Genomic DNA, 14,473 nt, shown 5'->3' on the forward strand with positions numbered 1-14,473 from the left:
CACACAGACATTGTATAACCACCAGTATCAAGTCTTTGGATGATATGATTTACTAACCCTACAAAACTCATGCTGAGGTTCCAATCCAGTATCAAAGCACACATTTTGTAGCAAAATTCCTACAATTGATTCTTTGTTGCACTTGGACCATTTGTCTCAGAGGGGTTCAAAATATTTGATATTAGTTTGGAGCTCACAAGCGTTAGAATGTGACTTCGTCAAAACATAACAAATAAAACTCTTGATGAGAGAGTTCCTTTGTTATCAAGGACTCAAAAATTATAACCAAGTTAAGAACAAAGAATACCTAGATTCAGTTATAACTAACTTATTAAATTCCTCCAACTTAAGATAAATAGCCCCTCATTTTGCAACAACCTTGGTCAACTTCTCTGTTTATGTCCCATTTACCCCAACTGCGATCATAGACACGAGCTTGTCCAAGCACATCAACAAAAAGCTCGTGGAATACCTTCTTGGTTTATGAACCTTGTGATGTGCTCTTCTTGGGGATTGAGGGATTGAAATATAATGTTACAATTCCGATCCAATGCAACAATGAAATATAATGATTAGAGGAATTGAATAATCCGTTTCGCCTTTATGAACAAAATAGTAAGATTACAAGTAGTTATACTTGTATTTCATCATTTAACCATAAACAATTCTAAAAATTCCAATCCAATCCAATCCACTCGGGCTTTGTGTTTATCTATGAGACTATACAGGAATGATGATATGAATGTTCTCTGTGAATTTGATGTAATTGTACAGACCTAGAGCTTGTGTTTAAATAGAGTGGCCGATACTTGTTCCAACAAGTATCAGGTAAGGACAAACTCAATCAGAAAATATATATATATATATATGATATTTGAATTTTAAAAATAATTCAAATAAATAAATAATTAATTATTCGGATTTAATTTAAAACACAGAGCCCCAAGGCCTATCTTTTGATTAATTATATATATATTAATTAACCATTGACCCAACTAATTAGGCATTGACCCAAGATCCCCAAGGCCTATCTTTTTATTCAATAATATGTGAAATTATGTATATAATACATGAATTTTGTGTGTAATCTCAAAAATTTTGTAAAAAAATTCGTGTATTAAACATGAAAATACGTATATACGTGTACAACACGAGTATTGTACATTTGCTTTTTAAAAAATATGTATTTCATTGAGTCTTTAAAATGTGTAAAGAAAACGGATATATTAATGAAAAATACATATATGCATGTATAATATGAGTATTAAATGTGAAATATACTAAATTCTTTATATGGGTAATAACTCTGGCAAAGTAAAAAAATCAAAGGAAACAATAGAGACTCAAGTAAAGGCCTAAAAGAGAAGAAAATAGGGGATTTTTTTTTTTTTTTTTCAAAGAAAACAATCACGGTATATATATATATATATATATAAAGAGTATAGCCGCTCGGCTATACAATTTATTTAAAATACAAATAAAAAACCTCAGTAACGCCGCGCGGCTATACTCGGGTTTTTTTTTTAAAAAAAGTATAGCCGCGCAGCTATACTATTTATGAGACCCGCCTAGCGAAGCAGGTAAGCGGCCACGTGTAAAAAGACGTATAGCCGCACGGCTATATTAATTTTTAGGAAACCGGCGTACAGCCGCGTGGCTATACTATTTATAAAAAAAAATAGGGCCGCCACTAGTGAAAACATGTATAGCCGAACGGCTATACTATTTGTAATATAAAAAATACCCTAGTGAAGCCGCACGGCTATACTATTTTGTTAAAAAGGGACCCACGTGTCAAAAAGGTATAGCCGCCCGGCTATACTTTTTTTTTCATAAAAGAAATACGGTAGTATAGCCGCCTTACTCCTTGTATCGTAAGAGTTGCTGCAAACACTTGCTCATTCCAGATTTCTCGTTCTTAAAAAACTTTCAAATGTTCGACAGAAGCTTCGAAATAGTTGATGAAACAGGCACATCAGGTTATGGCGTAACAAGCGCACCAAAGAAACATGGTATCGCAAAACAAGTGGAATCGCCGGAACAATAATGAGGGAAAATCGATGCGGCTGGTCTCTTCCTAAATTAACAAGATACCATTGTTTTCAGTTCCTTGTCCACGCAATCGTACTTTGCTGGATACTTGGAAATGAAGAACCCCCTAGCCACATCATTCATAATGAAAGGGAATTCCGGATTTCTCGTCCTTCAAAAACTCCCAAACATTCCACACAAGCTTCGGAACTGCCTAGGATTACGAGATAAACATCAGAAAACACGTATCATTGTTTCCTTGTCCAAATAGTCGTACTTGGAAGTGAAGAAACCTCTAGCCACATCATGGTGAAAGAGAGATCATTTATATTGATTGGCTATTGTGATTATAATCCATATTATCATGGATTGAGATTTGAATATCAATAAAGTCCCTAAATTAAGGGTTCCGATTACATCTACCTCCATATATTATTGTCAAGTAATGTATATTACTTGTAAGGTATATTGCAAAATTAATTATCTATTTCCTATATTGTATAGCTAAATTAATTTTCGGATTTAATTTAAGGATATTAAAGGGATTTCCGAAAAGAAAGGGATCAATGATGTGCTAGAAATCTATATATATCTATCTATATATATAAAGCAAAAGGTAGAGAATGGTGAAACATTCAAAATGCCACAAAATGCCCTTAGTTAATTTAAACATTAAGAATTGAAATTATTAATTAAATGAGGATAATATGGTAAGTTCACACTTTTTCATATTAAAAAAAATTAAAATTAAAAGAAAAATTAGATAATGAATCCTATTTTTATGGAACACAACTATCCATTATCTCTTTTAATTTTAAAATAATTTTTTTATATTTAAAAAAAGGCCTAGTTATGAAAGCGCATGAAGAGAGGCTATAGTTAGGGATTGTTCATTTAGAAAAATCGTACAGTTACAAATCAAAGGAATACATGGTGGATGGCACAGATTGTAATTTTATTATTGATATAAGGATAAATATTATATGATACATATTTTAAATTTGAGTTTTCATGGGAAATGAAATTTAGGGTGAGTTTATATATAAAATATAGGAATTATATAGAATTAGGCACTTATTTTATTTTTTTGCACTCGGTTGGTTTGATTGAATCGGCCGCTTTGATTGATTGATTTATTTATTTTTTTTAGTAACTCGGCGGCTTTGAATTTATAAATCGAAAACTGAACCGATATACAAACATAATTATGACATGCATCTGATAAGTCGGTGATTAGTTGATATAATTTGACCGTGACTTTTAATTTGATAACCTATTTGTTTGAATGAATTGTTTCCTTAGTGTAAGTGCCAAAACTGTGTGTGGGATTTTGGAGAACACTGCGATGCCTCAGTCCTTTTGCACTGATGCTTAGCTAATGTGTTATTTGTCGATCAAGAAAGGCTCGTTTGGGCCCTTGGTTTGAGCTTGACGCTGCCTTTTTCTTTGGATGCGTTAGGCGTGCCACTACTAGTGTTTTACTTTTTTAGTAGAAAGAGAGAATGAGTGACCAAGTGATGTGAAGATGGTGTTATGCTCGTTGATCTTAGCCTCTAATCAAAGCCATTGTACTCCAAGTGGGGAATCTGGCTTGCATAGGTTCTCTATGCCTCAATTAAGAGGACTTCAATATTTCACTTGCTACGGGACAAACTTGGAAGAAGCAACAACTTTAAATTGATATCGGATAGAAAGTGCAACGAAAGTTTAAAGTTGGTGGTGTCCGAAAGGTATTATATTGTTGCAAGAAAGCAAATACGTATCTATTTTGATCAAATAACAATAATCAATCTAACAAGAACCAAAGAAATGATTATCGGACATAAACAAAACTCCTCAAACACCACTATAATACTCTTGAGACAGTACAATGAGTCTGATGAAGTTGTCAACAATATCTGCAATGCCTAGGAAAACTTGCATATGCGATACAAATTTTGATCTTTGATAAACTAGAAAAAGTGACTAACTTACAAAAATCATATCAAGCATTGATGTTGGCAGAGCATTAAGATTACAAAACAATAACAAAGTAATTCCGATCATGAGTTGTCAATTGGGAATAAATCAGAGTATGTGTTTGAGAAAAGAAGAGAGTTTCAATCAGGAGTTGTCAAGTGGGGACTCAAGAGATTGAGAGAGGATTTGATTCAAGTCTTAGCCATTGATATGTTGTGATATGTATTTGGCAAGTTATTTGAGTCAAGTGTATTTGAAGTTGGTTCAAATAAGAGGTTTGTTCTTGAGAGAAATTGGATGTCCTTGAATCAATATCTCCTCCATTTATTTATAGTCTTTTTGGCTTCTCGGATTTGTCCTCTTGGTAAAAAACGGAAAGTCCTGATTACTAGTCTCTTCTCTGCAACTGAGTTTAGCGGTCTTTTGGATCTTCCTCAGTTCTTGCGCTTTTAGCTGGCTCAAACATGTTGAAGCAGCCAATCTTCATGGTTCAAATCGCATTTAATGATGTTGTCTTACTCTTCTTCCACCATATGACTTCCCATGAGTTGTTGAAGTAAGCTTTGAGTTCAAAATTGGATACTCGCGCTTTTACCTGGGTAAAAATAACGATCTTTTGAGTTTTAGCAAAAAAACTTTCGAATAAACCACACCATAGATCTTTGGTGCGGCGGAAAACTAATTTTAAATTCATACATTTACATTGGCTGTTAATTTATGAATCTTAAAGAAAAGAAAGCATTTTATCCATTTTAGGGGACCAATCATGTGACTTTGCCATAACCATTTCAATTTGGTTTTGAGACCATTTATTTTATTTCTATGATATCCTCACCACTCTTGTCTCTCCCACAAGGCCAAGTGCTACCATACATGCCTCTGGTTACCCAGCTCTTCCCGTGAAAGAAAACTCTGTACCGTTTTTTAACTATTGTTTCTCAAATATCCAATCGAACTAACTTAGACATCGAAGGGCCTTTGGCCAATACCTCTAGGTGTGGTCTTTTACTCATGTTTATTTCACAGGAACCGAGAAAAAAATAAAAAGAAACTCAAGAGGTGGAGAATCTAAAAGCGAATATTCTCCTGAGAAATTTGCACAAATAATATTCATCAGACACATTCAGTCCGATAAGCTTTACTTTTCCAGTTGACCAATTTGTTTACTCAATGTCTTCAAAGGTCCCCGCATTGTCCGATGCATTTGGGCTTTTAAACATAACTTGTGACGAGCCCCAATCATTTTATAACTGACTTGGGCAACTGCTGTTCATAAAATCAGCCCATTGATTGCAGAACTTGGGCTGAGCCAATTTTGGTCCAAACACTAGGCAATTTGGAAATTCCACGCATTGTATAACTAACCTGCAAAAAAGAAAACTGCAAATCACTTTTTTTCTTTTTCTTTTTCTTTTTCTCAAGCTCTTGGTTTGATCACTCTGTTAATGGGAATTCTACAAACAAATTCAAACCCAACACAATTCAAAGGTCCACGTTCCAATCAAATTCCAAACCCAGTTTTTGGATTATATGATTTACCAACCCAACAAAAATCATGCTGAGGTTCCAATCCAGTATCAAGGCATACATTTTGTAGCAACATTCCTACCACTGATTCTTTGTTGCAATTGAACCATTTTTCTGAGAGAGTTTCAATATATTTAATATTAGTTTGGAGCTCACAAGCATTAGAATATGACTTCTGGGAATCCAGAAAACATGTCGAAACATAACAAAGAAAACTCAGACGAGAGATTTCCTTTGTTATCAAGGACTCAAGATGAGAAAGTCGTGACTGATAAATACTCTGGAGCATCCTTTCATGGCTCTGTGTTCAATCTGTCATGCACCATTGTTGGTTCTGGCATTATGAGCCTGCCTGCAACCTTGAAAATGCTGGGGCTCGTTCCTGGGATTGTTTTGATCATTATAGTTGCATTTGTTATCGAGGGGTCGATCGAGATGTTGTTGAGATTCAGCAAGGCAGGGTCTGCATATTCCTATGGTGATGCCATGGCTGATGCCTTTGGAAGAATTGGGAAAGTCTTACTTCAGATCTGCATTGTTATCTACAACACTGGTTCTCTTATAGTGTACATGATTATAATTGGTATAACGCCATTTCTTACTTTTCTGCTTACATTGGTCTTACTACTTTCGATACCGTTGTTTTGTATTGTTTCTGTTGTGGCTCAAAAAATGTTTGTTTCCTTTTCGAAACCAGAGGATGTGCTTTCTGGATCAACCTCAAAAGAGGTTCACCATGCCGGCATTTTGGAAGGGTGGTTTGGAGAGCATTGGTGGACTAGCCGCGCCTTTGTTCTTGTTGCAGTAACTGTTGTTATATTTTTTCCATTGATGTTCTTCGAGCGTATTGGTTGGTAAATATTTCCTTTATGCATCAGTACTAATTAATGATACCTTGTTTCTGCGTAATATAAGGTTGCAGCTTAGTACAGTTCCTGTGTAAATAAATCATCTTGGTATCTTGTAATTTGATATAATTTCGTAGTTTGCTATGCATAATTAGGTTAAACTCAGTAGGGCAGAGATATGATTCTTTGTTTTTCGGTTGCAGATTCAGCCAGATATATCTCTGTTATATCAGTTGGATTGGCGATTGTGTTCCTTCTTGTTGTCATTGGGGTCACAACTTTCAAATTAGTGGACGGAAGCATAGAGACGCCTAAATGGTTTCCGGCTGTTACTGATTCAACATCATTCCTTAATCTCTCCACTGCTGTCCCTGTCGTTGTCTTTGCATATATCTGCCACTACAATGGTATTCAATCTGATCATCTCTTTATTTCCAAGTCGTTACATGTCTTTGCTTCCCTTATAATTTGCTCTTTGTTCCCCCTCATGGTTAGCCTTTTTTGTGCTAAGTATGCAGAATGGAAGGAGAACAAAGTTCCATACTCAGATTGTAATCCTTGCAAAACTTTAGAATTTGCAAATGGTTGAATTCTGAAAATATGAATGTTGATAATTTTCAGTTCACACAATACAGAATGAGCTTGCAGATTCTTCCCTAATTCAAGGGGTTGTTCGGGGTTCGCTTGCTCTATGTGCCCTTGTCTATGTAATGACCGGCATTTTCGGGTTCCTTCTGTTTGGTGAATCAACATATACTGACTTGCTCTCCAACTTTGACACTGACATTGGCGTTCCATATAGCTCACTGTTCAACAACATTGTTCGAATTAGCTATGCCGGTCATGTTATACTTGTCTTTCCAACCATATTCTTACCTCTGCGGCTCAACTTGGATGGCCTCCTTTTCCCCTCAGCAAGGCCCCTGGCTTTGGACAAGAAGAGGTTTGTGTTGGAAAGTGTAGGGCTTGTCCTCATTTCCCTTGTGGGTGCAATATCCATACCAAATATTTGGGTAGCTTTTGAGTTCACAGGAGCAACAATGGGAGGGTTACTAGCATTTGTGTTTCCTGCTTCCATCACTCTCAAGTGAGCTCTTTTTCATTCTTAATTCAACTAGAAACTCACTTATCTCGATATCGATTGTTCTTAGATTTTCTCTGTTAATCTGGTGTTTCAGGGACCCTCATTGTATAGCAACTACCAAGGACAAGATTGTGTCAGTCTCCATGATCATTCTTGCAGTAGTTTCAAACTTCATGGCCATATATAGCAATCTGCGCTCTTTGTTGTCCTAACTGAGAAGAGCACTTGGTGCCTTGGCCAAATGGGACGAAAGACAAAAGAACAAATGCCATTGAATTTATTCATGAATTTAAGGATAAATTCACATATTTGTTCTTTGAAAGTGAAGACAATTTGTTTTATTCATTTATTTATGTAGCTTACCTGAGATTGTTGTACAAGTTTCAATGTGATTGTCGTGTCGTACTAAATATCTTGGCCAACCATGCCACGTGTAGCAATTGGAACCTCCTGTAGTTTCAAAGCGTATGTCCTGAGGCTTCCGTTATTGTCTATCGTTTTAGTATATGACTTCTGCCTAGGTGCTGATTACCCATCTAACTAAACCACATGTCGTATCACCACAAATAATGGAGGCCTTCCAGTCAAATGGGAACACTCATTTTTATATTTTTGTATTTTTGTTTGACTAGCAGCTGAACAGCCTTTGCTCTAATACTTAAAAAAATTTGTCCCTCTAAATTCAGAGTTTTTATCTACTTTTCTTCTGTTTGTCTACCTATAAGAACCAGTTGTTTATTTTATTTAGATTCTATAGAAACCAAATTTGACCTTTTGTTCTTTTTTCTGTTTTCAATTCAACTTCTTGTTGGCAAGAGAGATTATGTTCAATATTGTTGAGTTCCACTAAGAAGAAAGCCATTCATTTTAAGTACTTGCAGTTTTTGATTCTTTGGTCTTGAATTTATATCAAGATTTTATAACCCAATTGTCACTTCCATTACTATTGTTAAGTCCTGTATCGAATTTTCGATCTAGTTCGAAACAGAGTTGTTTTCCGTTTAGTAGTTTTGCTTTGCAGGCAGCACATTAGGTGATTCTTTTGGGAATTTATAAAATTTCTGCTTGCTAACTGATGTTGTATATTGAGCTCAAGTGATAAAATTTGAAAGCTCTGATTTTGAAGTAGTGAGTGAGCCATTGGAATATGAGTACATCACAAAGTGAACACCAATTGGTTGATGAGAGGACCCTTTTGTTGCCCACAAGCCAAAATGAAGAAGCTCAGGCTGGGTTTGGCAAACCCAGCAGAAGAGCTTCTTTTCCTGGGTCTGTGTTCAATTTGTCCTGCACAGTTATTGGTTCTGGAATTATGAGCCTGCCTGCTACCTTGAACATATTGGGGCTCATCCCAGGGGTTGCTTTGATCATCATAGCTGCATTCTTAACAGAAGCATCAATTGATTTTTTGCTGAGATTCAGCAAGCCTGGTTCAGCATTTTCTTATGGTGATGTCATGGGTGAAGCCTTTGGAAAAGTTGGGAAGTATTTGCTTCAGAGCTGTGTTATAATCAACAATATTGGTTCTCTTACTGTGTATATGATCATAATAGGTGAAATTTCAATGCTTTTTCTTCTTCTGTTATCATTTACCAATTTTTGTCAAGGCTCAAATATTACAGGCATTCTGTTCCAGATTAAATCATGCTAAGCTTCTTGGTTAATTCTATTTTTTGGTTACCAGAGGATGTGCTTTCTGGCTCAACTTCAAATGGAGTTCACCATGCTGGTATTTTGGAAGAAAGCTTAGGGGTACATTGGTGGACTGGACGTGCTTTCGTTCTTATTGTCCTTACTGTTGTCGTAATTGTTCCATTGATATGTTTTAAGCGCATTGGTTAGTATCTCTTCCCTTGTTAATTTTTCTGTTTGGCACAGAATAGCTGTACATAGAGATTTACCAACAAGAAGACCCTTTCAAATTTGTCTGCAGATTCACTGAGGTTCACATCAGCTATATCAATTACGCTGGCAGTTGTTTTTCTTGTTGCTGTCATCGTAATCACAGTGTACAAATTAATACTGGGAAGCATAGAAGCACCTGCATTGTTTCCTAGTGTTACTGGTCTGACTTCCTTTCTAAATCTCTTCACTGCATTTCCTGTTGTGGTTTTTGCTTATGTCTGCCACTACAATGGTAAGCAAGTTGATCCTCTTCTTATAAACCAGTCTTCTTTTATGCACAGTATTTGTAAGAAAGTGATCATCAAAACATAATTATACAACTTGCAATCTGCATCCACATTATATAATCTGATATCTGGTGTGATGTCAAAACATAAATGAGCAGAAAATTCAGCAAGTTTCTGAAGATGCAATATAAGTTAAATGACTGGGAAGATAAGTTTCTAATCTAAAATTTTGAGGATGACTATCTATTAGCGGGAAACATCTTTGATCCCGTCTTCAGCAATGTCTCTCATATCATATCCTTGTCTATATATCTCAATTTCCAAAATTTCAAGTTGAGATCCAGCCATTTTATTTTGATGCAGTTCATAGCATACAAAATGAGCTTGAAGATTCTCGAAGGATGCCAGCCATTGTGCAGACTACAGTTGCTCTCTGTGCCTTTGTGTATGTGATGACTGGCGTGTTCGGGTTCCTCCTGTTTGGTGAATCAACTCTTTCTGACCTGCTCTCCAACTTTGACACAGACCTTGGCATTCCATACAGCTCTGTCTTCAACGATATAGTTCGTATAAGTTACGCGGGCCACATCTTACTTGTATATCCCATTATTCTTTTTCCCCTGCGCCTTAACTTGGACGGCCTTCTCTTCCCCTCAGCCAGACCGTTGGCTTCGGACAACGTGAGGTTTTTGTTGATCAGCTCAGGGATCATTGTCATCACCCTCTTGGGTGCAATATTCATACCAAGCATATGGGTGGCTTTTGAGTTCACTGGAGCAACTGTTGGAGCTTTACTTGCATTCATCTTTCCTGCTTGCATTGTTCTCAAGTGAGTTTTATCTTTTTACTTTCTGCTAGAATTTCTTGTATTTTAATCTTCACATTTGGTTTTGATCTTTTGTTTTTCAGGGACCCTCATGGCATAGCATGGAAGAAGGACAAGATTTTGTCTGTCTTCATGATCATTGTTGCTGTAGTGTCTAGTGTGGTAGCCATTTACAGTGATGCATATTCATTATTGACATAGCAAGGGCAATAAATATACCCTCCAATTTTTCATTTTTAATAATGTTGCTTCGGGGCTCTAACTAATCAATTGAAACATGTCAGATATATTGTCTGAATGAATGAATTGTAGTTGTAAAGACAGACACAAGGAAAGAGAAGGAAATTATGCTTCTGCAACCTCTGATTATAAGCGCAAGACTCTCAATTTTTTCCATTCATGTTAAATTTGTTTAACATTGCACCATATTCTAATGATCTAATCACCTCTCTAATATGTAGGACTTACCTATGTAAGTTCATTTCTATATAAAAAATGCGAAGAACAAAATAATTTGAACAGAGCAGCATGGCTTTTTTTCTTTCTTTCTTTTGGTTACTCACAGTGATGGGGCCATGGTTATCAGAAATTGTGAGTTTAGTATATTACACATGCTACATGAATGTTAGGATTTGAACCAAGAATCTTGCGTGGCTAAATTTAGATATTACTTTTTATTCCCAAAAGCGCACGTTTTAGTTGCGGTTCTTATTTTGTTTGAGGACCTTTCTTATTGACAGATGCAATAGTATACTAAACTAACACAGACTACACGAATACTAAGACTCGAACTCAGAACTTTGCCTGAGAAAGTAAATACTCCCCCCACTACATTAGTGGTGTGGTTCCCATGCTTATAGTCGCGGTTCTAAACAATCAACCGAGACTCTTAAACAGCGGTTTCCGATAGCGGTTTTAGCACTAATAAAGCAAAAAATTCGTTATTGGCCTTTGGGTGAAACGGTTGGAACCCAATTTCGAATGGCTGGGAAAGAGGAGCAAGACAAGCTCGCCGAGTCTCTCAACGATCTCTTCACCAGCGTCTCCACTATGGTCAAATCCGAGCTCCAGGTTCCATCTCTGAAACCCCAATCTTCAACCTTTTCAAATCGATTTCTGCGATCATCAATTGATCTAAGAACTGAGTACTTGTTGATATGAATTCATTTTGATCAGGGATCAACCAACCACCTGGACCTTTTGGAGAAGATGAATCTGAGAGTGGCCGAAGAGTACAAAGGCTTCGGCGACGTGGCCTCTGGGCTGAGCGTCTTCGTAGAGCAGCTCAAGTCGAAAAGCGGCAGCTTTGAAGAGTATGCGAAGCAGATTGACGTTATAGAGCAGCAAGTCACGGAGTTCGAAGCTGTGATTTCAGTGCTGGATAGATATGTGTCTATGTTAGAGTCCAAAGTCCAATCTGTGTATCAGAATCCGTCTCCTTCCTGAGTTTTAAGTGTTTGTGAAAATTATTTGGCTGTTGGTTTAACTTTTGTGGCAATCTGTGTTTTTTATTTGGGGTGTGAAATGCTTTGAAATTGGAAATGAAAAGTGCCCTGCTTGAAGTAAACACACTGTACATTTAAAAGCGGTTTACAGTAATTTTAGACTTTCGCTTGTATAAAAACAAAAAGCGGTTTGCACAAACTTCAAATTTTAGCAATCCGACACAAGGTTTGCTTTGAGCAGTCGATCATGGAAACATACGTGAACGATTGTCAACCGATAATGTACGTGGCATAAACGCAAGTATTCACCTTCTAAAGATGAAAGCAACCTTCTTTGAATGACTAATTTATGTATAATGGTAAAATTAACCATCCCAGTGTTTCTGCTATATAGTACAAGTATGCAACCAGCTGGTTCAAGTCATCAACAAGATAACTAACTACTATGTGCTTTTGTCAGTTTATCTTTCTGTGAGACTTGCTACTTGTTTTGTATCGAGGAGGCTGCTTCTTCTTACGTCTTTGTAAGTTTTGCAGCATCATAGCCCGTGTTTTCCCATCTGGTTGCAGACCGTTCTCGCGCATCTTCGTGTAAATCTTCTTTGCTAATTCAATTTTGCCTCTTAAGCACATTCCTTGAATGGCAGCATTATAAAGAGACATATCTGGTGCAGCCCACTGCAGAACAAGTAAACATTATAGAGGTAATTATCTTTGGGCATTGAAGGTCTAAACAATCCCAAACGAACAATAATGCATGGATACAATATGAGTCAATTGCACCATTGATAGAAAGAGTTTTTGAATTTCACTATAAAGAGTTGTTTTATACATAATTTCCATGCTATCCCATAATAGCAAAGATATGAGATAAGCTGAGGCACAAAATTAACATAACCCTGAAAAAAGAAGGAAAAAACTTACATTCAGAATTTCCTCCACTTCATCCCATAGAGAACCCCAAATGCAACCCCTTATTAGTGATAGATAAGTAAATATGTCTGGGGTGCACTTCTGGTGAACCATGTGCTCATAAACTTGCAATGCCACTTTAGGTTTTCTTGCCTTCTCACATGCACTGACTACAAGATTATATGATGCAGTTGAAACTGACTGCCCCGAAGCTTCTAATTGCCACAAAAGCTTCAGAGCTTTATCCCATAGTCCGAGCTTTGAGCATGACATTAAAGCCATATTGTACAAATGTGAGTTCAGCTGAGAGCCCTGACTTGTCTTGATACTCTCATAAAGCCTAAGGGCATCATCATGTCGATTTGCCCTATACAATGCACCAAGTAACGCATTCCATGTGTAAGCATCGGGTGAATGACCCAAAGATTTCATGATATTATATACCCTGAATGCTAGTTCAACCTCCCCAGCCTTTCCAAGTGAATTTATCAATGCATTCAATGCAACTGCATTTGGCTTGAGCCCACTGTCCAACATACTTTGAAAGATGTTTAGCGCAAGATCCCACTTTCCGTCCTTTGAGCATGCACCAATGATAGCATGCATTGTATCATTCCCAGGTTCAAATTTGTTTTGAATCATTTCATTGTAAGCATCAAGAGCTAGTTCGTGCTGACTACAACGAACAAAAATGCTAACTAAGAGGCAATAAGTAACTCGTGTTCCAGTAAGGCCATTCTCCTTAATATGTCTCCATAATCTCTCAGTTTCACGCCAATTGTTCACTTTACCACAAATTGATATCATTGTGTTATAGACGATGGTATCAAAACTGTCCCTCACTTCACTTTCCTCTTCCATTGCCACAAACATTTCAATGGCAGAGCTGCAGCCCTCAGCAACCGAAACTGCTTTCAGTATTAAACTATAAGTATGCCCTGTGGCTAGCTTCTTTCTCTTCATAAATTCAAACACTCTCAAGCCATCATCAAGTAACTCATTTCTCAAAAGGCAAGATAATAATGAATTACATGCATGTAAATTAGGAAGCAGACCTGATAGTTCCATGGAAGTAAACAGTTCCAATGCACTTCTAGTTTTGTTTGTTCTACTAAGCACCAAAATTCGCTTTGATAACGTTCCTTCATCCATCTCCTCTAAAAAGCTTACCCTATTTACATTCAATGAAGCCTTCCTTTTTAAACATGATTCGGGCTGAATGGGAACCTCAGGTTCAAAATCCAAGTCCTCGTCAATTGCCAACTCTCCCCATGGAGGCAATGTCTGCTTAACAAAAGAAGCTTCATAGCCTCCTTCTCTTTGAACCACTTTATCTTCTTCCTCTTCTTCACAAACCAAACCAGATTGGACACCAGCCACCATGTTTGGTAAAGTCAGAGATTTTGCCTTCCTTGTACATGCACTTGTCAAATTTATTGGCAGCATATTGGGTAACCACATAGAAACTAAACACTGACGAGAATGCCGATAACCAATTTTATGCACAGAACTATTTGGGTTAAATGGTTTATGTTGGAAATGAAACCCATTTGACATAATCACTATGGAAACTGAAACCCTCATGACCTCCCCCATAACTGAACCCAGAATTAAAAACTAACACAGAAATACACAAAGATACAAACTTTGGTCTTTCTTCAACCATATGAAGTAGTTTGATGAGAAAACTAACCTCAAGAGCATGACCC

The 14,473-nt window shown here is 36.8% G+C and overlaps 4 protein-coding genes across 4 annotated transcripts; 3 read left to right on the plus strand and 1 right to left on the minus strand.

Annotated features, from left to right (window-relative positions):
• LOC18781717 (sodium-coupled neutral amino acid transporter 4) lies at positions 5,384 to 8,017 on the plus strand. The gene is made up of 5 exons (XM_007216233.2): positions 5,384 to 6,100; positions 6,215 to 6,367; positions 6,569 to 6,772; positions 6,987 to 7,452; positions 7,544 to 8,017. The coding sequence occupies exons 1-5, from the start codon at positions 5,686 to 5,688 to the stop codon at positions 7,659 to 7,661; spliced, it is 1,356 nt and encodes a 451-aa protein (XP_007216295.2). The 5' UTR covers positions 5,384 to 5,685; the 3' UTR covers positions 7,662 to 8,017.
• Positions 8,243 to 11,918, plus strand: LOC18782942 (sodium-coupled neutral amino acid transporter 4). Its single transcript, XM_007216324.2, has 5 exons — positions 8,243 to 9,002; positions 9,134 to 9,286; positions 9,383 to 9,586; positions 9,945 to 10,410; positions 10,491 to 11,918. The coding sequence occupies exons 1-5, from the start codon at positions 8,597 to 8,599 to the stop codon at positions 10,606 to 10,608; spliced, it is 1,347 nt and encodes a 448-aa protein (XP_007216386.1). The 5' UTR covers positions 8,243 to 8,596; the 3' UTR covers positions 10,609 to 11,918.
• On the plus strand, positions 11,265 to 11,974 carry LOC18783033 (biogenesis of lysosome-related organelles complex 1 subunit 2). Its single transcript, XM_007215097.2, has 2 exons — positions 11,265 to 11,478; positions 11,584 to 11,974. Exons 1-2 carry the CDS (start codon positions 11,389 to 11,391, stop codon positions 11,851 to 11,853), a joined length of 360 nt encoding a protein of 119 aa, XP_007215159.1. The 5' UTR covers positions 11,265 to 11,388; the 3' UTR covers positions 11,854 to 11,974.
• Positions 12,147 to 14,449, minus strand: LOC18781874 (pentatricopeptide repeat-containing protein At3g29290). Its single transcript, XM_007214888.2, has 2 exons — positions 12,777 to 14,449; positions 12,147 to 12,530 (listed from the first exon to the last, which is right to left on the minus strand). Exons 1-2 carry the CDS (start codon positions 14,358 to 14,360, stop codon positions 12,309 to 12,311), a joined length of 1,806 nt encoding a protein of 601 aa, XP_007214950.1. The 5' UTR covers positions 14,361 to 14,449; the 3' UTR covers positions 12,147 to 12,308.

This window comes from Prunus persica, chromosome G3 (genome assembly GCF_000346465.2).
Source record: "Prunus persica cultivar Lovell chromosome G3, Prunus_persica_NCBIv2, whole genome shotgun sequence".
Taxonomy (NCBI): Eukaryota; Viridiplantae; Streptophyta; class Magnoliopsida; order Rosales; family Rosaceae; genus Prunus; species Prunus persica.